Below are 25,768 nucleotides of genomic sequence, written 5' to 3'. Positions count from 1 at the left end.
TTTTTGTGAGCTGAATAGTGAAAAGTATTAAGTGTTTGAGAAGTAGGACGTAAACTTCAGTACTGTTTCAAATTACTACTGTATGTGAATATGCCTTATATTGTTTAAAGGAGGAGGAGGAGTCCAACTTTTCAATACATTAAATATTCAAGAAGAATATATTATAAAATATTTAACATTTCAGTGCACATTTTATCCCTTAGTTAGATATATCTAATATTCAAGGACACAATTTGAAATTGGCCGTAAGAAATATAAAATAAGGCATGCACAATATTAGAAACACTGTCTTCTTATCTTCAGCTTAATCTCTTCTTGTAAACCCTAGTGATCTTTTAGTTTCTTTTAAAGTGTGTTGCATTGCAGGATATTATCATATGTGATGCCCACCTCTTGTAAATCTTTTTCTACCTCCTTTTTTTTTTTTGTCAAATCCAATTGCATAAATAAACTGTATTATAAAATGATTGACAAAAGTTCATTAAAATAATGTTATGATAAAAAGTCTGAAGGAAACACATTAGAAGTATTCATGAGGTGTTTTGATACAATGCATCATTTAAGTGTAATGATTTCTTTGGCAGTGAAAGATTACATTAAATTTAAAGTCAGTAAATGTAAAAAAAAAAAAAAAAAACGGATACAAGTACGTCTCAAAGCGTTGAATTCATAATGAGTGGAAAATTATGTAGAAAATAACTTGAAGATCAAGTAAAGTTCAATAAATGCTTATAGAAGAAATCTAGAAAGAAAATGGGGCAATTAGAACAGGAGTTGTAGAACCAGAAAGAATAGAGAAAAAAATAATTGTAAGAAGCAGTTACTTCCTTGATGGCCGCACTGTACTGATATGAGTGTTGGTGTGCCTGATTGAAAACTGTTGACTTCTAGGATGGAATAGAGCAGCTGTTAGGAGAGAGGAAGGGAGAGGAAGGAAATGTTGCATCATTGGAAAAAAAAATTGCAACTTGAGAATTTATTATTAAATAAAATACAACTGTTGTTAAGAATACTGTAAACAGCATTGTATGGATGAAATATAATTTTTTGTTCAAAATCAATAATATCCTAGGTATAACAGAACAGCCTGCAGATCATACAAGAGATCCAATATTCAAATAACTTGTGTTGATGCCACTGTGTACTCACCGATTTTAATTGTGGTCGTTCGTGTGCCGAGAATTATATAATTTAGGTCGAAATACTGGAATGTTATTTCATTCATGCTGTTTCGGCCAGGTAGGGACCACGTCATTTCAACTGTCTCCTTCCCTGGGCTTTTAACATTTGTCCAGTATTCGTGCATTTGTTGCAAATGGTGTATCTTTCTTGCTTCGGTCCATGCCTTCCTATCTTCAGCTTAAGCTTTTCTTGGAAACACGTGCAGTCTTTTAGCTTCTTCTTAAATGTGTTGCATTTCAGGATATTATCACATGTGATGCTCTTGTAGATCTTTTTCTACCTCAAACCCCTTTTGTTTTCTTATTCTGGAAGTAGAAGATCTGCTTGGTTGACCTTTCAAAGCTTGTTTTAAAGCAATCCTCTTGTGCATTGTACTGGTTACCTTTTTCACATGTAAATAGAGCTCATGGTTATGCCAAATTCTGTATTCAACATAACCTTTGATGGAGGCCAAGATTTTCTTCAAAGTCATTTTTTTCTTTCTTTCTTTGATCTCAAGTTTCTGAATAAGGCCATTTTTTGTTCAGTGCGGTAGTGCCTAAGCTTGGCGTTCAAAGATATTGATCTTCAATAATTGTAGACACCCATTTCCAGTTTCTTCATGTGTGACACGAAGGCTTCTTTTTCAGAGAGGTTGGGTTCTATCCATTAGACTAGATATTAAAACTTACTATCATCATTGTCTACAATTCTCCAAATTTCTTACTGAGATGGCAAATTATTGAATAAATGTTTAATGTAAGCTTTCATTAAGAATACCTCTTTGAATATCTAGAAGTCGTAGTATTTCTGCCTTCTTCTTTCCTACAATCTTACAATGCATTTAAATAATCTATTTTCATCACAAAGAGATTTAAATATCTTCAATGGATATTTTACCCCACCTATCCATATCAGATCCAGCCATGCACATCAGGAACAAATTTCTGTCTGGGCCTGCATTTTCCAAGACAGTTCAAACCTTTACCACACATTTGTGTATGATTTCCTATCTCCATTCCAATTGAAAGAGATGGCAAACAATCACGAGGATTGTTCGTAAGTCTCGTCTCTCTTCCGTTGTAAAGAAAACATCAGAACTCGATGAGAACCTTGATACTGTTTCCACAAAAACAGTTCAGGTAGAACTTCATTAACATTCATGATAGGAATGATATTTTAAAATCTCTGAACCCGGAATATGTCACAGTTCACAGGAGATTGTGTAATGAGAATGAGGCATGGACTTCTGATGGCTGAGAAAGTAATAGGGTCTAATGAGTTACCTTTGTCTCAACCTACATTTCATATAATAGACCTACTTACTCCCTTGCTGAATAATGCTTTGTTATATCTGCCAAAAATTCTCTTGGATGCAGTGTGTGCTGATATTCAGCGTTACAGTGGTCAAATGTTCAAATGAAGGAAGGGGCCAATGTCCATCCCTACTTTTGTAGGATTAAAAATACTATGAGGCTACAGTAAGTCTCCGTGGCCCAGGCGGCAGCACACCAGCCTCTCACCGCTGGATACCATGGTTCAAAACCCGGTCACTCCATGCAAGATATGTGCTGGACAAAGCAGAGGCGGGGCAGGTTTTCCCCGGACACTCCAGTTTTCCCTGTCCTCTTTCGTCCCAGTAACACACTCCATTAACATTTAATTTAATATGCGAGTCATTTATCAATGGCCCAGAGGGGTGCGACAGGTTTCGGCAGCCGGCACATTATTCCTATCCTCTCCGCTAGATGGGGCTTCATTCCATTCCTGATCTGGCCGAATGATTGGAAACAGGCTGTGGATTTTCATTTTCATGAGGTTACAGTATGTATGATAGGAAAGGGAATTTTTGAAGTCAAGGACACTAGTGTCAAAATTTGTTAGCTCGTCTCTGAAATTCTTTATATGTTACTGAACTGATAATTAATTGAAATTTATTGGATTTGTGATCTATTTCCTACTGCACATATTTGTGTATTCTGACCTATTACACATCAATCTATATTTAATTATTATTTAGATATTATGTAAATATTTGAACAATACTACTTGTAATTTGATCTTCAGTCTTTATGCACCAAATATCAGCCTGGATTCTGTTATAGTGCTGAATTTACAAACCATGAAGCCTCTGTTGTCGTTGTTGTTAAAATAATCTGCTTTTAGCTATAATAACTATTTTCCCTCCTTTTTTAGTTTCTCTTGGTTTAAACAGTTTTCCTATACTGACGTCTTTCAGTACTGCTCCAAATTTTGCAGAAATAATGGAGAGAAGTAGAATAAGTGAAGAATAGCATGCTATAGCATGTGCCTACAAGAATGTTGGTCAAATAGTGGATTGCTGCAAAATTGGGGATATCTGAAACTGGCATTTGTTCTGCTTTGAAGTGGAGACAAGAGACAGGCAATCACAAAGATTGAGTACAACGTGAATGTCTTAAAACACGTGATCTCAACCTGACAGCAGGGGAGGGAGGAAGCTTAGTAGAATTTTATGGGAGAAAAGCTAATCAATATATATAAATTAGCCAAACAAGAAAAACTTATGACAAACACAAACCTTATGCTCCAAAACATCTAGATGAAGAGAAGTATCTATTTAATAACAAACTGTTGGTGGCATGAAAAACAGTAAGTAGAATGCAACTATGGAATTCTATCCGCAAAATGAGAATATTGCATAAAGCAACAGAAATATCCTGGAACTGTAGACGCTAGTGTTAATGCTATTTGATTCCTTCATAATACAGTAACTGACAGAGAGAATTAACAAATGACATTGGAGATATCCCATCTTCCAGAGTGATATCGGAGTTTGAATGTTTCAGTTCATTAATTTATCATTTCCTGTCACGTAAAAGTTAGAATAAACAGGTAAAATTTTCATGGAGTTCTAGATATGCATTACTTTGGCAGACATTTAAAAGTTTCCATGTTTGGCATTATCATGGAGAACAAATACGTAATCATTAATTGTTCTATTATTTTGAAAAACTTGATGTATCTATTGAAGAGATTATAGGGTGTAAGGTTATATCATTGCACCTGATAATTAAATTATATTACATTTAATTTACATATTCACTCAATTTCTAGTTTCATTTTTCCTTAATTACATGGATGAGTAAACAGAACGAAAGAAATGCAAGCCAATAGAGACAACTATTCATCACAGTTACCTGTGGCACTACAGTTGGCTACAACATCTTTTCAACATTTATCTTGAATGCATCTGTTGTGGTAAGAATTGCAACGACCGGGCGAGTTGGCCGTGCGCGTAGAGGCGTGCGGCTGTGAGCTTGCATCCGGGAGATAGTAGGTTCGAATCCCACTATCGGCAGCCCTGAAGATGGTTTTCCATGGTTTCCCATTTTCACACCAGGCAAATGCTGGGGCTGTACCTTAATTAAGGCCACGGCCGCTTCCTTCCAACTCCTAGGCCTTTCCTATCCCATCGTCGCCGTAAGACCTATCTGTGTCGGTGCGACATAAAGCCCTTAGCAAAAAAAAAAAAAGAATTGCAACGCTAATTCCATTTAGCAGTTTCACAGAAAGTATCGCTTTTTAATCACCTCTTATCCAAGGGTACACAGTTACGACACTACATGACTATGAATATGACAGCAATGCATCATTGCATATAGAGGACGACATGACCTTGTGAAAACCAATCACAACGTGAGTTCCAGGCACCTGCATCTTGAAATATCAAACCAATTTGATTTCTGGTAAACGGCGAGATGCATGGCAAAGTATGCGGCTCATAAATGTTTTGACACATTTGCTATTGTTGGTTTGTTCTCTCAAGGCCACATGGCAAGATGAACAACCCCAACATGTTTACACCCTTACTACATTCAGACACACAACTTATGTAGTCTGGTCTATACCGATATACTTTTGAAGCTTGAACATTACAAAAAAGTCATCCACCCAGAAACCTTGTATGTCATGGAGTGTTTGTCACTGAATAGAAAAGGTGTGACTGAAAAATTGGAAGTCGGAGTGAGAATAATTTGTAGAAATATTCTAGCCCCATTACTGGAAGATGTGAAGTGCTGTAGACATCACAATTCAGAGCTTTACTCCCAGACGAAGGAGCACAGCATTGTATGATCATGTGACAAGAATGTCTCCCAACACACCAAACCCCTGTTCACTCGCTGGCAAAACAAACAAACAGTCCATACCACATGGCTGCCGAACAATAAGAACTGGGACTGACAGACTTACAAACCAGACAAGGCTGTGGGGCAGATACTGAAGAAAGTCTGTAGTTGCTCGAGGAAAAGCCACTGAAGAAGAAATTTACCCCCTAGTAGGAGGAAGGAATGGAGCTACACCTGAAAAAATGCATCCATACTGGGCAAAGATCAAAAACCAACAGTTGAACAAGCATACTCGAAAGCCCACCACACCCGAATTGGTAGAGCAACAGATGTGAAAGAATAAATACAATGCATTTCTTGCAAAGCAATGGAAGAGCATTCATACCCATTCCCTACAACTTAAGACTGTCTCAAGGTGAGAAATGCCTCGACAGTGTTGATGACAGCCTTGTATACATTTTATACGGGTCCTTCATATACAGTATTTCTTGATAAATTTATCAATTCCTGTCTTGCTACACTACAGATATATATATAAAACCTGACTATTCCTGGACTGTTATACAAATATTCAAGAAGAAATTCTGCTAAGCTGGTTTTCCCTGCTGTCTTAAACTGACAAATATTGAGCCTCTATGGCTCATGCAGCAGTGCGCCAGCCTCTGACAACTGGGTTCCGTCATTCAAATCTCAGTCACTTCATGCGAGATTTGTGCTGGACAAAGTGGAGGGGGGGCAATTTTTCTCTGCTCTGTCATCACTCATTCCGGACATCCACTCCAATATCATTTCCCTTCACCTTTAAGTCATTAATAATTGCCCCAGAGGAGTGAGACGGCAGCTGGCACAATTCCTATCCTCCCGTCTTGTTGAAGGTTTCATTCATTCCTTTCCTGACAGTCATATGACTGGAAATAGGCTGCGCATTTGCATATAAAACCTGACTATCCCTGGACTTATATACACATATTCAAGAAATTCTGCGAAGCTGGTTTTCGCTCAAGTCTTAATCAGACAGACAGACATATATTGAGCTAAACAAACTTCTGATTTTAATATAATTAAAGATAAGAAAGAAGTATGAGGCAAAAATCTGAAAAGTACAAACAAAATTATATTTGAAAATACAGGTAAAAGACCATAGCACAGTATGAGAAATATAAACTTTGATTCTTCCATACAAGTGTCCACTTAATTTTTATAACTGTTCGAAAAGCACTGAGAGCAGTGAACACCTCCCAGTTTGCTTCATCTGCTACATCTCCAGAAAATCACATGTACAACGCACCATACGGTTCATCTCCTATGTCCAACTTCCAATGATTCAGCAACTGGTGTTTTGGGGGGAGATCTTCTGAAACACACAGCTCACTTCAATCTTTTATCTCCTGTATGAGGACCTAATTGTGTGGCAAGGCTGTGATGGTGCATAAACAACTTATTACACCCTCAACAATGAAAGATACATTCATCACAAGGTGTGTTTGAATCTAACTATTTGTTTTGAATCAATCACAACAAATCACAAGCAGTTTATGTTGTAAAGAGAGTCTCAACTCTGTACGTTTTGGCAAATGCCTTCTCACAGATTGAACAGCAGGATAAATGGTTTTCAATATCAAGGGGCTTCTTGCAAATGTTGCAGTTCTAGGCAAGTAGGATATTGTCTGTAGCAATATTTCATTTCCATAGTCTGTGATGGTACTTGTACATCAGAGACTAGCAGCTCTTGTTCCCTGAAAAGCAGAATGAGATAATAAACCAAGCTGTATTATTGGAAATATATATAGAGCAAAAAATGATCTATTACCCATTTCATGAGCCATTCCTGAATTGATTAGTTTACATTTCCAATCCGTTCCTGCAGACTAAGGTGTTGACAAGAAGTACAAAGACAATACCTGAAGGCACAACGTGACATACACATGTTAGGAGCAGGAACTAGTATTAGGCCAAGGAGGGAACAAAGATTGCAAAGAAAGACAGTCTGACAGTACAGAGCATGAAGTAATTCTCTTTTCCTGGTACTTGTAATCTGTTTCAAAATCACTCAAGTTTGAAAAGTCTGTAATTTCAAAGCATATTCTAATCAAATCAATGATAATTCTTCCTTTAATATTTGCAATACCGGTGTATTACATTCCTTTGCAGCGAAATGAATTTCTTCCCTTCATAAAATTCCAAAAAATAATGCACGTATCACTGACGTGTCAGATTAATCTATTTTCTTGTGATGTGGCTGTTGTTTCCCCAAGCTTCTATTTTGTACTCTATCCTCTTTCGTATTACATACCTGCCAACTTTACAAAAACAAAAATCAGGAGATTTTGATTTGAAAATCAGTAAAAATCAGGAGAAATCAGGAGATACAATTGGTCAAAATTGCTTATTCTACATGTCTTGCGCAATACAGAACTACGATATATTTACAACACTTATTGTCTCAAAGCCCGACTGTTGCTATACGAGGATACAAGGCTAAAAATTACACATCTCTATTCCCTCACAGGAAGTATGTGAGTGAGATGATCAGTCTCTGATAAGCCTACCGAAAATAGTATTAACTCATGCTCCACATGTGTGAATCAGTCATGCACTTAGATGCCATTACTTAGCAAATGCATAGATTAATATATTGCATCAAGCGCCCGCGTGATTATGCGAAGATCAAATAACTAGCTGATGTACCCTCCTTCCCTATGGAATTCTCAGAAAGACTGTCCTTATAGTTTCCCCAACTGAAGGCAACATGTCATTACAATGATGCCAGTTTGAATATCACGATTAAAAGCAATGCTTTCATAAGAAATATTCGATAAAATGAAAACAGAACATTTTCTCACTTTTAGCGAAAAGTACTACGGTGTCAATCTAACAGTTCGAAGTTTCAGAGCTCGAACGACCAGGCTGCAGACAGCCGTAAACACTACTGTGTAATTATTCCGTTTAAGTGTCACATTGCTCATTCAAATCACTACCTCGGAGTAGGGATCGAATAGGTGGAATACTATGGTGATCCAGTGTGTTACGTACCAGTAGTATCAGAAAATTTATGAACCACAGGATGCCATGCTAAAGAAAGTGATCTAACTCCCCACTCCCCAGCTTCTTCCCGCCAATATTCAGGCAGGCTGTTATACTCGAAATGCAGCAGTAATTCCATCTATCGTAGATAAATGGCAGCAGAATACACAAAGCACATCACAACAACAATGGTCAATGTAATGTTATTGTTGATCAATTTTATGGGCTTTCTATATTGGAGACCTTCACTTTAGTTCTCTTCCGAATCTGTGATATTACAGCATCTAATGTAAAGTGATTCGTCCTTTCTTTCATGACTCCCTCTTGTGTTATTATTCAGCGATCGTTCCTTCACGACTTTTTTCTCATTCATGTGTAACATACTTTTCATTGTAATCCATGTATGAATAGATAATGTTTCAGACATTTGACCTTAAGGTTACCTCCAGGCTGATGATGCCCTTAACAACGGGCGAAATATGTCCCTGAGAAGTGTATATAGTATTATGTAAATTTCATCCACGTAGTATGTGGCTTGTATTGAACAGGTGGTGATAATAGAATAAATTATTTTTGTGATAATTTGCTCAAGTCAGTTTCAATGCGAATCATTCATGAGAACTGTCTCTTGTAAAACTGAATAAGACATAAATAATCAGAAATTGCATTCTCTGTAACTTTCGTTATGTAGTACTTTTCAATATGACCACTAGGATAGGTAATTAAAAAATAAATTTTCGGCATCTTCCCCTAAACTACCATTTCGAACAGAGTGAATAAAACTATTTATAGCATAGACTGTAGTTCCTTATTCCCTGACTTTAGATAAAATTCTGTTCGCCATTTTCTCGTACCTCGGCACTGATATGGACTTAGCAAAAAAAATCCATATTCATGAATATGTCTTATCGTAGCTGGTACAGTAAAAATTCATCATACATAAATGATAGGAAATTTAAAAATATTTAACTTTAGTTATGTAGTATTTATCGCTGGGGGCAATAATAACAAATATTTGAGAATTAAATTTTAGGCCTTCCCCTAAACTACCATTTCACTCAGCGTGAATAAAATTATTTATAGCCTAGATTGTAGCGACTTGTTCCCCGACATTATATACCGATTTTCATTAAATTCTCTTCAGCCGTTTTCTCGTGGTGAGCCTGCGTACGTACGTTCCTATGGTCACGACTGGCACGGAAATATCATTTTTTGAAAATTCTGAGCAATGTACAGGCAAAACTGCTATCTTATTTATATTGAGATAAATTAAAATTAGTCATAATTGTCTCCAAATGGCTCCTAAAATCTCTAGAAAGACACCAGTCGTTATCATTGAAGTTGTCACTAAATTACTAATAACGCGACTAGTCTCTAGAATCGACCAAAGAGGATGGAATCGACCAGACTGATGTGAACGAACACGAACATAGCACGCGAGAACGAGAGATTGACAGTCGATATACGCGTCGCGATATACAGGTTTCAATAAACATCGCACATTCGCGCACATTTCTCGCATTAATAAACGTCGATATTTCGTTTGAAAGCGGCCAATGGGCGAAGGATTTCCGGCCACTGGCGTAAGAAAGCTGAAATGGCGGGATTTGAAAACAAATGTCGGAAATTCACTAAAAATAAGCTAAAATCGGGAGAAAAGATAGAATAATCGGGAGGCGGGAAAAACTGTCGAAAATCGGGAGTCTCCCGCCTAAATCGGGAAAGTTGGCAGGTATGGTATTATTATTATTATTAATATTATTATTAATATTCGGAATGCCCCAGTAATGTTGAAGAACATGAGTTCGATATTGAAACCTCTTCTGATGAAAGTGTGAGTAGTGATGACAAAGATATACACCCTTCAAAAAACCTGAAATCTGTATACGTTGCTGTGTGCTCCTTCACCGAGATCATTGCTACACAACTTACCACACCAGAGAACATTATTAGGACTCCTGCAGGAAGTTTTCAGTAAATGTTATCACAATCAATACAAGGTTAGTGAAGCCACGCTCACTTGATTCTACACATGCGTTTTCGGATTAAGTTGCTCAGGAAATGGCTGGGCACAGGGGATGGGCAGTGTGAGGAGCACCTGGTCAGCAATGTGTTATGAAACATTGTAACATATCTAAAAATATCAAAAGGAAAAATTCTCACCTCACTTTCTTCTACGCACTCGTCTGGTTAATCTAGCATGTTCTCTGACTGTAATCCCTGCTAGTTAGTCGACTCAGTAACGTTCTGTAATGGGTCGTGATGTTCCAGCTTGATCTCCTGTTTAACCCACACTTGTGGTAGTGGCTCATGTTCTTCACTGTTCTCACCTTCCTGTAAACAGTACAGACAGCAATGTACAAAATGTTCATAAAAAATGAAGTTCCTGAAAGGGAATCATAATTTAGTTTCATGAACTGTGAAAAGCCTTTGATCATTCAAGCTCTTCATGCAATCATGAAATAACCAGCATTTTATCTCAGTGTGGAGGTGGGCTTGTCAGTTGGATTCCCACACCTTTCCAAATGCTGGTGACAGGAGTGCAATTGAAATATGAATACAAACCTTGTCACTGCATAGGGCAATATGTATAGTAAGGTAAAAAAAGAATCAGCTCATGGTACTGTAAATTTATTTGTTAGTGGTTTAAAGTTGCCCTAACGCATCAAAGATTTTCTGTGAGGCAAGGACGGGAAGGGCTAGGATTGGTAAGGTAGCAGCCTTAATTAAGATACAGCCCCAGCATTTGCTGATGTAACAGAAAACCATCTAGAGCTGCTGCTGATGATATTCGAACCCGCTGTAGATTGAATGCAAGCTCACAGTTATGCGACCCTAACTACACAGCCAATTTGCTTGTTTTCCTCACATTTAATATTTCATCAGACTTAATTATTACCTAAATATGTTTGCCTCCCTTGAAGATAAAAGCCCTATGGATACCCACAGCAAACATTAAATTTATTTTTACAGTTTTCTTTATGTTGCACCGACACAGATAGGTCTTATGGCAACAAAGAGATAGAAAAAGGTTAAGGAGTAGGGAGGAAGCAGCCACGGCCTCAATTAAGGTACAGCCCAATCGTTTGCCTGGTGTGATAACATGAAACCAACGAAAGCCATCTTCAGGGCTGGTGACAGTGGGGTTCAAACCCACTATGTCCCAAATACAACCGCACAGCTGCGCACCCCTAAGCACATGGCCAACTCGCTCGGTCATAAATGAACTAAACATTTAGGAATGTTCACTAAAACTACTATAAAGCCAACTAAATTATTACAAAAATAAACAAGGTTTCTCTTCATTCAAAAAGTTGCTATGTTCCAAATGACAACAAAAATCACTCTACCTAAAAGCCAAGAGTAAATTATAGTGTCTGCTAAAGTGGAAGCAATTTCTTTTCAATTCTAACATAGTTCAGTTTTCCAGACTGTTGAAGTTTTGACAGGCTTGAAATCTTGCAGGTATATACATTACAGATTGAAATGGATTATAACACAAAAAATGTGCTAACAGAATGTTTTAGTACTGCACCAATTAATTCAATAACTGAGAAACAAAAGAGCAATTTACTTGAAATGTTGATAGTAGGTTTGTAAATTTTATAACAATTTTACTAACAATTTTGTGGTCACAGAATGAAAAGTTAATCTTAAGTATCTATGTATTATTTCACAACAGCAAGACTAACTTACCAAATTGGAGTCTTCTGAAGACCATTCGGGTTCACACTTTATTCCATCTTTTTCCTCCATTCTGTGGGTGTTTTCAGAAACCTGGAAAAAAATAGGATAGTGATAAGAGAATATATCAGCTAAAAGATCTAAGTAGGCCAATAATATATTTGAAAGGAAAATTAGAGACATGGTACACAGATATAAGCAGCCATTTAAATAGTAATGAATACTGAATTTCACAACTACATTCATTTCATATTTTATGTTTTCAGGTATTAAGCCACAACGTGTTCATTAAGTACATGCTTACAGATGTTTAAACAAGCAAGAAGGTAACTAAGCAGATAGATGGACAGAGAGACACAGTGGAGGGGGGTGCTGAAGTACTAATTTCCAATGTTGTAACCTTCTTACAGATAGAAAAGTTGACAGGAAAATTTAAGTCGGTACAAGTGTTAATTCACCAGGATAACAAATTTATTTTCTACTGTAACAGTTATTTTATCCATAAATTCAACCATCATATTAAATATTTATTTTATATAGACATCCTGGATATTTCACATTACAAAGTGAACACTGGTTAAGCTCTGTCTGAAGTGGCACAGATACAGATCCAGTTCAGGGCTGTCATTAATTATTTGACAGAGCAGCTGATACTGGAACTACCATTGACCTTGTTATAGCCTACATGGAAAATAAAATTCGTATCAACAATACACATGAAGAAGTTAAGGCGGCCTCAGAACCAGCTGTAAGAAGATGAAATATGGATGCAACTCCCAGAGTCTGAGCAGTTTGATTCGCACAATATTGCTGACGAATGCAATGGCAGTGAGTTTGAAGTTGTACATGTAATAATAAAAACGGTGTGAGAAGCAGCTGGGACAGAAGATGAACCTGAGGGAAATCGAAATATGGTATATTGCATTGGGCAGGAAATGCTCATTCGGGTACTGTCTCCTTTTAAAATATTAGGCCTACTTGGACAAAAAATAATTATCAGTTTTAATCCTCAAGTTAATTTTGTTTTGGACTATGGGCCTCTATGTAATTACATAATATTCCAACTAATGTTAATTTATCTTCGAATCCCATTCAGTGAAAAATAGTGTACAGTTTGTATGTCCGAGAGGCAGTATGATTTGCTATCAAAATATCTTCATCCGATGAATCCCGAAAATGAAATAAATTGGGGGATTCAGGCTGAAGTCCTGTGTTCTCTGCATTACCCAGAAAATAAGAGCCCCATCAGGTCGAGCAATTCAGACTGATTTTAACAACAAGCAATTTAACATTGACTTGCACCATGTTGGATGCTTCTTGATGTATCATTCCAAACTGGGAGGTTCCTGTGTGTAATTAGTTGATCTCATTATACCATTTTAGAATAAGTATAGTGTATTTTCCCTCGTCACAAAATTTGAAACCAATACCTTAAGTGGTGTTTACAGAATAAATTATTTAGTGAAAGTACACCACAACTATACCTGACAAGCAAATTATTACTCTAGGTTTCCCCGGACAGTGAGTCAAAGGGTTAAGTATATACTCTCGCAACTTCTTCAGACTTCATGGCAGAGGAAAAACAGGGAACTTTCGAAGTTGGGGTTAAATGATAGAACTCTATAAGAAACAAGCTGCTCCATGACAAAGTTTGTCCATCCCTATCATGAAAATGAAGGTGAAGGTGAAGATGTTTGTAAATTACTCACTTGGACAAGAAGACAGGCCAACTCCGAATTCAGATTACAAAGGACAGAGGAAGTACTGTGCTTTCTGGCCATTGAGCATCAAAAGAATTATGACTACATACTGCTCCTGCAACAAACCCATATAAAGAAAACATCAAAAGAAGAAATGCCCCGACTGTTCCACCTGACGACAACCAAATATCTTATTCCCTGCAGGTTGTGGACTATTACTTGGCATGCTGTACGTTGTTGAGTATGTTTGTTTCCCTATTGTTGAGCCAACAACATAATTTTTAAAGGTTCCTTTCATGTTGTTAGTTTTCAATGGATAATTGAGCAGATACCCTAAGTTTTGCACATTGTTCTGAGGAACTAGCTTCCTTTTAAATTGTGTTAAGAAGGAAATCATACTTTCCAGTATTGATTTAGTTAATGTAATTTAAGATATTTTTCAGTCTGTTGAACATTCTAGTTGAAAACATAATATATGACACTTACATACCTGTAAAAAAAAAAAAACACATACAATTAAACAAACATGTTTTGTTTTACAAGAACATCCTCAGATTTTATCAAATTCAAACACAGTTCCTGAAGTTAATGGATGACAGCAGCTAAGTACAGAAAAATCCCTACAATTTACTAAAGTGATAGTAGAGGACTAATACATTCACTATTTGTTCATAATCACTGACTAGTTTATACAGTGTAAACATACATGTGCATGATTTAAGAAATTTAATTAAGTTGTTTGTTTTTTAGGTATCATTCTGTTATCATATACTCTCTTTTCTCAGCTAATTTATATATGTATTTGTTCACAAATTAGTTTTGGCAGACCAAAGAACCTAACAATTATAAATTAACTGAGACAAAAATGGAAAGAAATGGCTTCATATATCCTAAAAACAGTTACATTTTCAGTAAGGATTGGTATAAGTCATGGATCCGCGAGCACGGGTGACCACAGGCTCCGTAGCTGCTGTTCATGCGTCTATATGATGTCATGTATGACGTGTTTAGAAAGTTGAGTTTTGCAATCATGTCCGATAATTCGAAGGGACGCATAGTGGTAGCTAAATGTGTAAATTAATGGTCTGGTATTTGGCTGTTTGAGACGATGTAACACAATCTACAGGCACTAAATTGGGTTATGACTTCACTAGCTGGTTCATGAGAGAGACATTAAAAATCCGATATGATGCAGGTGACGTGACACGGCCAAAACTCGATGAGCATGAGGTATGTCCGGCAAGTACGGAAAGCATTGGTCTAGTTTGGTTAGGTCCAGCTAGTGACAAAACCATTGGTCCGGGGACAAGCAAAGGGGGTCTGGGGGTGTAAGACTCCAGGTTAGGGCTGTGAAGCGGCCAACAGGCCTTTAGGCTCCTTTACAAAAACAATTATAATTCACTGAAAACCACTGATAGTGACAGGTTAGGCTGTGATACACCGAAAACCACCGACAGTGACAGGTTAGGCTAGGTTCGGTTAGGTGCAACAGCATTGCTAATTGAGCGCCTGCTGTTGGAAGTACACTTTTGGTGAACATGTCACGAATAGAAGAGCAACACTATACATATGGAGTACGTGCTCAAAATATCTCTATGAAACAAGCTGGTAATGCGATAGTTTTCTTCCTCTTCTCCTTCTTATCCTGGCCTTTCTTATTATTATTATATAATTCATCAATAGTGTTACAGAGTACTCAGCTGTGGTTCCCTGCATAGTTTTCCTTATACCGATTCCCATTTTGTAATGTTTTTCACCCACAATGAAAACACGAAAACTGTAACATTCATCAATGTGATATATTTCTGGAATTGGACAAATTAATTGTAAATATTAGTAGGTTTATCCATATTATTAGTATTATTACCATTATTATTATTCTTAGGAAGTGAAATGTTAATTTATATTGTGTATTACAATAGATATATTATGTACTGTAGGATAGCACAGTAGCATAGTAATTTGTTTCAGTCTCTTTTTTCCCCATTTCAGTATTCTAATATTTTTATTTTATGTTATTAATGTATTTCACTGGTTAAGTGTAAGACAGGGACACCTGTCCCTAACTTTGCCAGTTAAAATAAACCATATCTATCTATCTATCTATATTGCAATCACTAAGACAGGATGTGAATTTATGGGTACTCACTATAAGTTGACACAGGTGGGGACAGAAGTTGGACTTCTTTTGTTTGCGTAGTTGTACTGCCTCTTAAAATAATAATTACCAGTATGGATGCAGCACCGAACAGGAGTTTCAATTGTTTTGGCTAGTTGTACTTCCTCTTAAAACAATAATCACCACTATCACAGAGCTGGACATACGACTGAATTGTTTTCGTCTAGTTGTACTCCCTCTTATAACAATAATGACCACTATCAGAGCTGGATTGTTTTTGTCTAGTTGTACTTCATGGTTCATGTTTGTGGGTTACTGTAGTCACGTCCTAGTTCGTGAACCATGGGCAACGGCTGAGTGGCCTAGTAAGTGGTCCTGAGAGTCGGGATACCAGTTGCTATGGAATGGGAGTGGGCATCTCGGACATATTCTGAGTCATGGCCCTCCTTGTGCTCAGGCGGCTAGGACTATGTGCAAGCAGGGTAGCATCCTGCTTCATGAATATACCAAGCTCAGAACATTTTCAGCAAGCCTCGGACCTATGGGAGTAACGGAGTCCCAATCCCATTTGACAGGCGAGGGACTCCTTGGAAACAACTTGGCGAAAGAAATGGAATTCGATGGGGAGCTATCAATATTAATGGGGCTTATGGAAGAAAGAAAGTAGAACTGGCTGAGTCAGCAAAGAGGATGCATTTGGATGTGCTAGGAGTGATATCCAGGTAAGGGGAGATAACGAGGAAGAGATAAGAGATTATAAAGTGTACTTGACGGGTGTTAGAAAGGGAAGGGCAGAGTCTGGGGTAGGGTTCTTTATCAGCAATACCATTGCACGCAACATAGTTTCTTTTAGACACATAAATGAGCGAATGATGTGTGTAGATTTGTCAGTTGGAGGAATTAGGACTAGAATTGTGTCCGTGTATTCACCATGTGAGGGTGCAGATGAGGATGAAGGTGACATGTTTTATGAAGCATTGAGTGACATAATGGTCAGGGTCAACTGCAAGGATAGAATAGTGCTAATGGGCGATTTCAATGCGAGAGTGGGGAATAGAACTGAAGGATACGAAAGGGTGATTGGTAAATGTGGGGAAGATATGGAAGCTAATGGGAATGGAAAGCATTTGCTGGACTTCTGTGCTAGTATGGATTTAGCTGTTACGAATACATTCTTCAAGCATAAGGCTATTCACCGCTACACATGGGAGGCTAGGGGTACAAGATCCATAATAGACTATATCTTAACAGACTTCGAATTCAGGAAATCTGTTAGGAATGTGCAAGTTTTCTGCGGATTTTTCGATGATACAGACCACTATCTGATCTGTAGTGAACTAAGTATCTCTAGGCCTAGGGTAGAGAAAGTGAAATCTGTCTGCAAACGAATAAGGGTAGAAAATCTCCAGGGTGAGGAAATTACACAGAAGTACATGGATATGAGTAGTGAGAAGTTTCAAACAGCAGACAGTAAGCAGGTTCAGGATATAGAAAGTGAATGGGTGGCATACAGGGATGCTGTAGTAGAAACAGCAAGGGAATGCCTAGGAACAACTGTGTGTAAAGATGGGAAAAGACGAACATCTTGGTGGAATGATGAAGTGAGAGCACCCTGTAAACTTAAAAAGAAGGCTTATCAGAAATAGCTCCAAACAAGGGCCGAGAAGACAGGGATTTGTACGTAGATGTAAGAAACAGAGAGAAACAAATAGTTGTTGAATCCAAAAAGAAGTCATGGGAAGATTTTGGTAACAACCTGGAAAAGCTAGGTCAAGCAGCAGGGAAACCTTTCTGGACAAATATAAAGAATCTTAGGAAGGGAGGAAAAAAGGAAATGAACAGTGTTTTGAGTAATTCAGGTGAACTCATAATAGATCCCAGGGAATCACTGGTGAGGTGGAGGAAATATTTTGAACATCTTCTCAATGTAAAAGGAAATCATCCTGGTGGTGATGCAAACAGCCAAGCTCATGGGGAGGAGGAAAATGATGTTGGTGAAATTATGCTTGAGGAAGTGGAAAGGATGATAAATAAACTCCATTGTCATACAGCAGCAGGAATAGATGAAATTAGACCTGAAATGGTGAAGTATAGTGGGAAGGCAAGGATGAAATGGCTTCATAGAGTAGTACAATTAGCATGGAGGTTGGTAAGGTACCTTCAGATTGGACAAAAGCAGTAATTGCACCTATCTATAAGCAGGGGAACAGGAAGGATTGCAACAACTATCGAGGTATCTCATTGATTAGTATACCAGACAAAGTATTCACTGTTATCTTGGGAGGGAGGGAGGGTGCGATCAGTCATTGAGAGGAAGTTGGACGAAACCCAGTGTGGTTTCAGACCACAGAGAGGCTGTCAGGATCAGATTTTCAGTATGTGCCAGGTAACTGAAAAATGCTACGAGAGGAATAGGCAGTTGTGTTTATGTTTTGTAGATCTAGAAAAAGCATATGACAGGGTACCAAGGGAAAAGATGTTCGCCATACTGGGGGATGGAATTAAAGGTAGATTATTAAAAATCAATCAAAGGTATTTATGTTGACAATTGGGCTTCAGTGAGAATTGATGCTGTAATAAGTTCTTGGTTCAGGGTACTTACAGGGGTTAGACAAGGCTGTCATCTTTCACCTTTGCTGTTCGTAGTTTACATGGATCATCTGCTGAATGGTATAAAATGGCAGGAAGGGATTCAGTTAGGTGGAAATGTAATAAGCAGTCTGGCCTATGCTGACGACTTGGTCTTAATGGCAGATTGTGTCGAAAGCCTGCAGTGTAATATCTTGGAACTTGAAAATAGGTGCAATGAGTATGGTATGAAAATTAGCCTCTCGAAGACTAAATTGATGTCAGTAGGTAAGAAATTCAACAGAATTGAATGTCAGATTGGTGATACAAAGCTAGAACAGGTCGATAATTTCAAGTATTTAGGTTGTGTGTTCTCCCAGGATGGTAATATAGTGTCCCCTTCAAAAGTGGTAATATTTTATTAGAAAGAAAATGATTTATTTCATCAGTGTGTTGGGACATTATTTTAATCGGCAAGAGGGTGAGATTCCGTATTTCGTGCCAGTACGAGCTAGTCACTTCGCGAACCGGTTTTCCCGACCTACAGAGAGCACGAGGGAGCAGGCTGGAATTCCTGTTATGTGGCCTTCAGACACATGTGTGCGTACCACGTGACACGGCGAGCAGGCAGATCTCAATCGATCAATAAATGGAAAGTCAAGTGACGTAAAACTGGAGCAGCCAATAAAAGTGACAACCTTCACTGGAATTCAACAAATCCACCAATTAGATGTAATTAAGAGACACACCTATGTCTTACGACAGGAAATTAATGGTAATTCCAGAGGAAAATTTGGTAGAGGGTTTTATACTTCTGAACGCTAAATTTGAGCATTACTCTGACTGCAGCAACCGAAGAGACTGGACGTCGTTTGCTTCATCGGAAGACTTTATATTGGAGAAGGCATCGAGGACTATATAAACAGCAATTCACACACTCGAAAAATTTCACTACGATTAATTTAGGGTTGTTCTAAGATAAGTGTCTTCAGCCAGATTATAAAGCATCGAGAGTGAATCCTGGGCTATTTCTAAAACTTTTTGTTAGTTTCAGCTTTCTACAAGAACTTGAAAGAAGAAAGGTCCTGAGTTCGAGTTTACGGCAAGATGGTTATCCAGCTCCACGAAGAATACTGCAAGTTCCTGTACATCGTCAACGCCTCCATGAGTCACTAAACATGTAAGGCATCGGACATGGGCGAGACTTCGTTCGATGGAAGGTGATGTGACCACGTGCTAGGTCATCAGCCGCAATCCAGTTCACACCAGTCACATGAGTATTCTTTAAGAATTCAATTGCTTTCTATCTTTGTAAATATCTGTAAACGTAGCCTTACTTATTCCTTTGGGATTTCTATTAGTTTTGCAGTAGTTTGATTTTTCATTCTTCTTTCTTTGGTGAGAGGTAGTTAGAACCCTTGGAATGAGTGTGTGTTTGCTCTATTAGTTAGAAATGAATGTGAGTCATCGAGAGAGACCTTAACTGTCCTAAGAATTTAGAAGACAGGTGAGATAAAAATTAAATGAACCCCGCGTTAATTCTGATTAGTTTTGAAATAATTTGAAAGTTATTTAAAACAAATTAGGACAGTGTTCTAGTGTTTTTCTTCGTGTAGAATTTCATTCTATGATTGTACGACATGTTTATGGGTTCGAATTTATTTAGAGTCATCCGAATAACTTCACACGACAACTTTACGAATGAGATTATGCACGGTCAGGAATATGATAATAATAATAATGAGTAAAAATAATTAAAGCTAATTACGGGCTAAAATGATTTAATAAGGTCATGAGTTTAATGTTAGTTATTTTTGGAAAGTATTATCGTGTGCTCACTTTATGTAAAGTAAGCCTGGAACATGGCAAATTCTCCGGACGGAGTATCGACGAATTATAGGTATATTTCTGCGCTATGAATTTGAGTATGACTTGCAGATGGGCATTATATTTTGAGTAATAATTTATGCACCCATTAGAGTCAATTTTGGGAAGAGATGTGTCACTGGACATGATTTCTTCGAGCTTCAGTGCAGAATAATTGAGAGCCACGACATTATGATGAATAAAAATAAATGCCGCAACTCATGTACCGTAAGCGCGTATTCTATTATTTTGACCTGTGTTACAATTATTCTATTCGCTAAATTAGGATGATTTCTGTTTAAAATACTCCTTGAACATCGTTGTATAGTTAATTTCTTTGTATAAGTGATAACCTTAATTCTATCACACTCTGAATTGATACCTGGGATGTGTGTGATAGTGTCATCTGGAGAATGATTTCCCTAATTCGCAGTAAAATCCTAAAATTAATAATAATGGGTTAGTGTTCGTGTAAATAATGTTATAATAACGCCGTGTACCCCTGTGTGAATGTGTGATGCGAGATTTGATCCTATTCTGTGTTTTTTGGAATATTTCATGTACGATTTTGTGAAGGTAATTTTCATTATGTGCGTCAAAGTTTTGACCGACTTGTATTATTTCGCGTGTCCGTAATTGGATCAATTTTGAATCTTTAGAAGATTTTATCGTAATTTAAGGTTGATTAGGGCCTAATTTACTAATTCAAAATGAATAAGAGAAGGCAACGTCCGTGGACTGATGTCACGAGATTTAATTGTTAGATGTTGTACAGTCACTTTCTGCATAAAATTGAGCGGAAGTTAAGGTGATATAAGTTCAAGTAAAAGTTATTAGAAGAAGTTTATTCAATCAATAATTATATAAACGAAGTAATTGTTGAAAGGAAAGTCTAGGGAAGACTTGCTAATCATAAATTAATGAATTAAATAATTTTCAATAATTTAAATAAGGAGGAGAAAATAGTCATTTTCTTGGAAAATAATTGAAACCCAGGAGGGAAGATTTTAATTTTAATAATTGGATTATCATCATAAGAGAAGGATATTAGATATTATTTTGTTTTCCAATCAATTTTTCAGTAAGTTAATGGTTTCTATATTTATTATTGCAGAAAAGAACAATCATTGAAAATTTATTTGAGCGAGATCCCTCACGAATGAAAGCACGAGGAGAAGATGTTTTTCAAGAATCCAACCCAGATTTTGTTAATTTAATTGTTTTCTTTAAAAGAGTGTTAGTTTAATAAATGTGTAAACCTAATTTAGTCTCCTTTCATTTGTCGCTAGTCCTTCATCTATCCCTGCCTTTAAAATTTTCTGCGCAGCCGATAGCGAACGGTCCACCACTGAGACCCTCGCTCTCCGGCGAGCTGAGCCCGGCATAAAGGGGGCAATAGTAAGTGAGATTGAATCAAGATGTCGTAAAGCTAATGCACTGAGCTCGCAGTTGCGATCAACAGTATTCTGTAAGAAGGAAGTGAGCTCCCAGATGAAACTATCTTTACATCGGTCTGTTTTCAGACCAACTTTGCTTTACAGGAGCGAAAGCTGGGTGGACTCAGGATATCTTATTCATAAGTTAGAAGTAACAGACATGAAAGTAGCAAGAATGATTGCTGGTACAAACATTTGGGAACAATGGCAGGATGGTACTCGGAATGAGGAGATAAACTCTAATTTAGGACTGAACTCGATGGATGAAGCTGTATGCATAAACTGGCTTCGGTGGTGGGGTCATGTGAGGCGAATGGAGGAATATAGGTTACCTAGGAGAATAATGGACTCTGCTATGGAGGGTAAGAGAAGAAGAGGTAGACCAAGACGATGATGGTTAGACTCGGTTTCTAACGATTTAAAGATAAGAGGTATAGAACTAAATGAGGCCACAACACTAGTTGAAAATCGAGGATTGTGGCGACATTTAGGAAATTCACACAGGCTTGCAGACTGAACGCTGAACGGCATAACGGTGTATAATGATTATGTATGTATTTACTTCCTCTTAAAAACAATAATCAGCACCACTGGTAAAGAAATCTTGTGATTTGAGTTTGATATATTTTTGTTCCTCTTAGAAGTTAAGTTGACAATAATTGAGAGAGATGACAGAGTCATCTTTTGGGGTAAATATTAATTACTTTGCAATGCCATCTGTGTTACTGGTAATGTACTATCTGTATCTACATGTATATATCCACCTTATACACCTCAAATTATAAAGTAACTTTTTAGCTGTGTATAAGCTGATGGACTACGGAGTTCACGATCACTGGTTCTAGGTGGCCTGTCACCAGGAATTTATAACAGGGAAGTGGAATTTGTATGACATGCAAATATATAAGTGATATAAATACGTATGAAATGGGCTAAGTGGATACCGGTGAAATACAGGTGGGAGGAGAAAGAAAGTGAAGAGATAGAAAGTAAAAGGGGGAAATTCTTCAGTAACTTTTAATTTCTCACCACCTAAAACCCCTACTACCAAGGAGATCCCGTAATTTACATTACTCACCGTATGAAGATAATATACCTATCCTAAACAATGAGTCACTTTACTTTAATAACAGCTGCTTTATGTGAATCCTGATGTGATAAATTTAGAGAAGAAGCTTGCAACATACTTAAAAATAAAGGTCTGTATTTCAATGGCCACAATTTTCCAGAGAATGCTCTCAATCCTTACATATTACATTCACTAGTACAACTCGCAACATTTGCTTAGATTGCCTCAATTGATCAGCGGATAGGCTTGACGCACTTTCTACAGTATAGCCTGTGTGTTATGAAGGCAGCAAGTACATCATGACTAGACCTCAAAATTTTAGGTGCAAACATTATTATTCTAGGAGCCTAAAACAGGTTCTAAAATATGAAAAAGTAGGTTCTAAAAATATATTTTAGGCAACTTCAATGTTAAGTACCGGTATTTTAATAAGCATTTATGAAAATTAAAAAACCTGTAACATTTTTATTCTGCTAAATTGATTATAACTCTAAATGCATGCAAGTAATAAGGCAATGACATCTTAATACAATATTTCATCAACATCAACAAGAGTTGCAGGACTATACTTGAATTGTGGTGTAAGACGTAAGGAGATATTGCAGTCAACATTACTTTTGCTAATCGAAACGTTAGCCACAACACAAAGCATTGGTAGTCCTGAGTTCTTCCAAAACACTTTATTGAGCTTGTTGCAAATTCTATGCGCAGCAGCGCCTTAGCAGGGCATAGCTCAAAGGTGATCTTTTCTTTCACCTCTTCTAACACATCCAATTGTTTATAATCCTTTAGAACTTTTATGGCTGAAGTGAATTCATTTAGGATAAAATATAGAAATTATAGGAATACAGGCAAATATAGGTTCTAACATCAATTTAGGAACTATAGGTTCACCCTTTTAACCTTATAAATACATTAAACGTGTAAATACAACTTAATTTTATCTCTTCAGGAATAAAATAGTATTTTGTCTAAAATCGGAGATCTAATCATGACAGCTATACGCATATCGCCCAGCTGAACAACAACAACACAATGAGACCGCACACAATTTAGTAACGTAACTCATTTGATGTCGGAAATTGGAGGACTAAATCTAAGGCTGATCCCAACAAATGTTCAAAATAATCATCTCCCTCTTCTGCACCCGATGCTACTACTCTCATCATGCTCTCTCACACTCTTCACGACATTGCCAGTGTGATAGTTGCTGCAAGTTTATGGACAAGGTCAGCCCCGTTTGCAGGCAACGTAGCATAAAATTTGACAGCGCAAATAGCTCCATAAAGAAAAGTCCCTGAAGGTTAAATTGGGCGATTTTGCGTAACCTGGTAAATCAAAACAATACAAGACAATACATATTGGGTTACTTACCTGTTTAGCGATCGACTCGCAGAAAGCTTGGCGATGAGCATGACCATCTGGTTGCAGGCGCCGATCTTCTTTAATAATTCTATGCACTTTGACATGATGTATTCCCAATGTTTGTGCCAAAGCTCTAGTACTTGTGTGAGGTTCAGCGGCAATAGCTTCTCTTACCATATTCACTTCGTTCGGATCCCTTTGTCGGGTCCTCAAGGGACGAGTTGTCACATGAAGCGAACCATGCTGGCGTAATCTCTTCTCAACATTCCGGAACATACTGCGATCTGGATGTCGTCTTTCTGGATACCGTTGTGCATAAAGTGTAGCTGCTTGTCGATCATTACGGTGACACTCTCCAAATATAAGCAGCATATCCACAAGCTCGTTAGACATATAACGTGGTCGTTCCATTACTATACCTTTGATGAGACGGAATGTTTACGTGCTAGAACAGTTTGTATTTATAATAACTTTTTACCAGAGCAATGTACAGAGCTCTCCCGCGACGTTCTAGCAAATTGAGTTCCCGGTTGGTCTGCAGTCTCTAACATTCGAATTTACGTTGTTGCGTATAGCCTTTTCGTGCATCACAATAAAAGCTCCTACAGCGCATCGGGTAAACGCCCATTCTACTGCAGAGAAAATATCTGAAGAACCTAGGGGAAAAAAACTTCCGTTGACAGTTCTTCAAAGATAGGTTAGAGATCCAACATGGCGCGGTTCCGAAGAGGTCATAAGTACGGTAATAAACAAGGCTGGCCAACGTCGGCGAATTAAGAGGCGGCACTCTGGAAGAATATCAGAAAATTAGAAAAATGCTGAAGTGATGCTTCTCTTCAAAAAAGGTGATACGGAAAATTTAGAGAACTATCGTCCTGTGAGTTTATCACACCTTTACAAGCTCCTGACTAAAATTGTAACCAACCGCTTCACAAGAGAACTGGATTTTTGTCAACCTGCCGAGAAAGCGGTATTTCGTAAAGGTTTCTCAACTGTTGAACACATACAGACTATTCGTCTTTTTCTTGAAAAAAAAAAAAAAAAACACTAAGTACAACATCAAGATTCATCTGGCCTTCATTGATTTATAAAAAAAATTGACAGTGTAGATTTGGACAATCATGAAGGCACTTCAAAATGCCATGATAAACTCAAGGTATATTAAGCTCCTGGAAAACATTTATGTTCAAGCAACAATGGTAGTCAGAGTGGACGAAGTCCTCATCATCAATAAAATCCCAGTTGGCAAAGGAGTTTGACAAGGTGACACAATCTCTCCAAAGCTATTTAACCCTGCCTTGGAAGATGTATTCAAAACCCTTCATCGGGATAATAAAGGAATAAAAATCAACAGGTTATATTTGAACCACCTGCGTTTTGCCGATGACATTGTGCTCATAAGTGAAAATCTAGATGAGCTAAAAAGCATGATCCAAGAATTAAAAACTGCCTCTGTTAAGATTGATTTGGAAATGAACATTAATAAAACGAAAATAAGCCCAGGCAGTCAACCATTTAAAATGGGAAACCGATATATAGAAGCTGTCGATGAGTACATTTATCTTGGACACAATTTAAAACTTGGAAAAGACAGTCAACGTGCAGAAATTCCTCGCAGAATAGGTATGAGTTGGATAGCATTCCGAAAACTAAGATGCATCCTGACC

The 25,768-nt window shown here is 37.5% G+C and overlaps 1 protein-coding gene across 1 annotated transcript; it reads right to left on the bottom strand.

The window, feature by feature from the left end:
* Positions 1 to 6,761: 6,761 nt before the first annotated feature.
* On the bottom strand, positions 6,762 to 25,007 carry LOC136884639 (uncharacterized). Its single transcript, XM_067156865.2, has 4 exons — positions 24,111 to 25,007; positions 11,991 to 12,071; positions 10,458 to 10,628; positions 6,762 to 7,006 (listed from the first exon to the last, which is right to left on the bottom strand). Exons 1-3 carry the CDS (start codon positions 24,510 to 24,512, stop codon positions 10,518 to 10,520), a joined length of 594 nt encoding a protein of 197 aa, XP_067012966.2. The 5' UTR covers positions 24,513 to 25,007; the 3' UTR covers positions 6,762 to 7,006; positions 10,458 to 10,517.
* Between the last annotated feature and the right edge of the window lie 761 nt (positions 25,008 to 25,768).

This window comes from Anabrus simplex, chromosome 13 (genome assembly GCF_040414725.1).
Source record: "Anabrus simplex isolate iqAnaSimp1 chromosome 13, ASM4041472v1, whole genome shotgun sequence".
NCBI classification, from domain to species: Eukaryota; Metazoa; Arthropoda; class Insecta; order Orthoptera; family Tettigoniidae; genus Anabrus; species Anabrus simplex.
The sequence above is the reverse complement of the archived record's forward strand: the minus strand, read 5'-3'. Positions and strand labels throughout refer to the sequence as shown.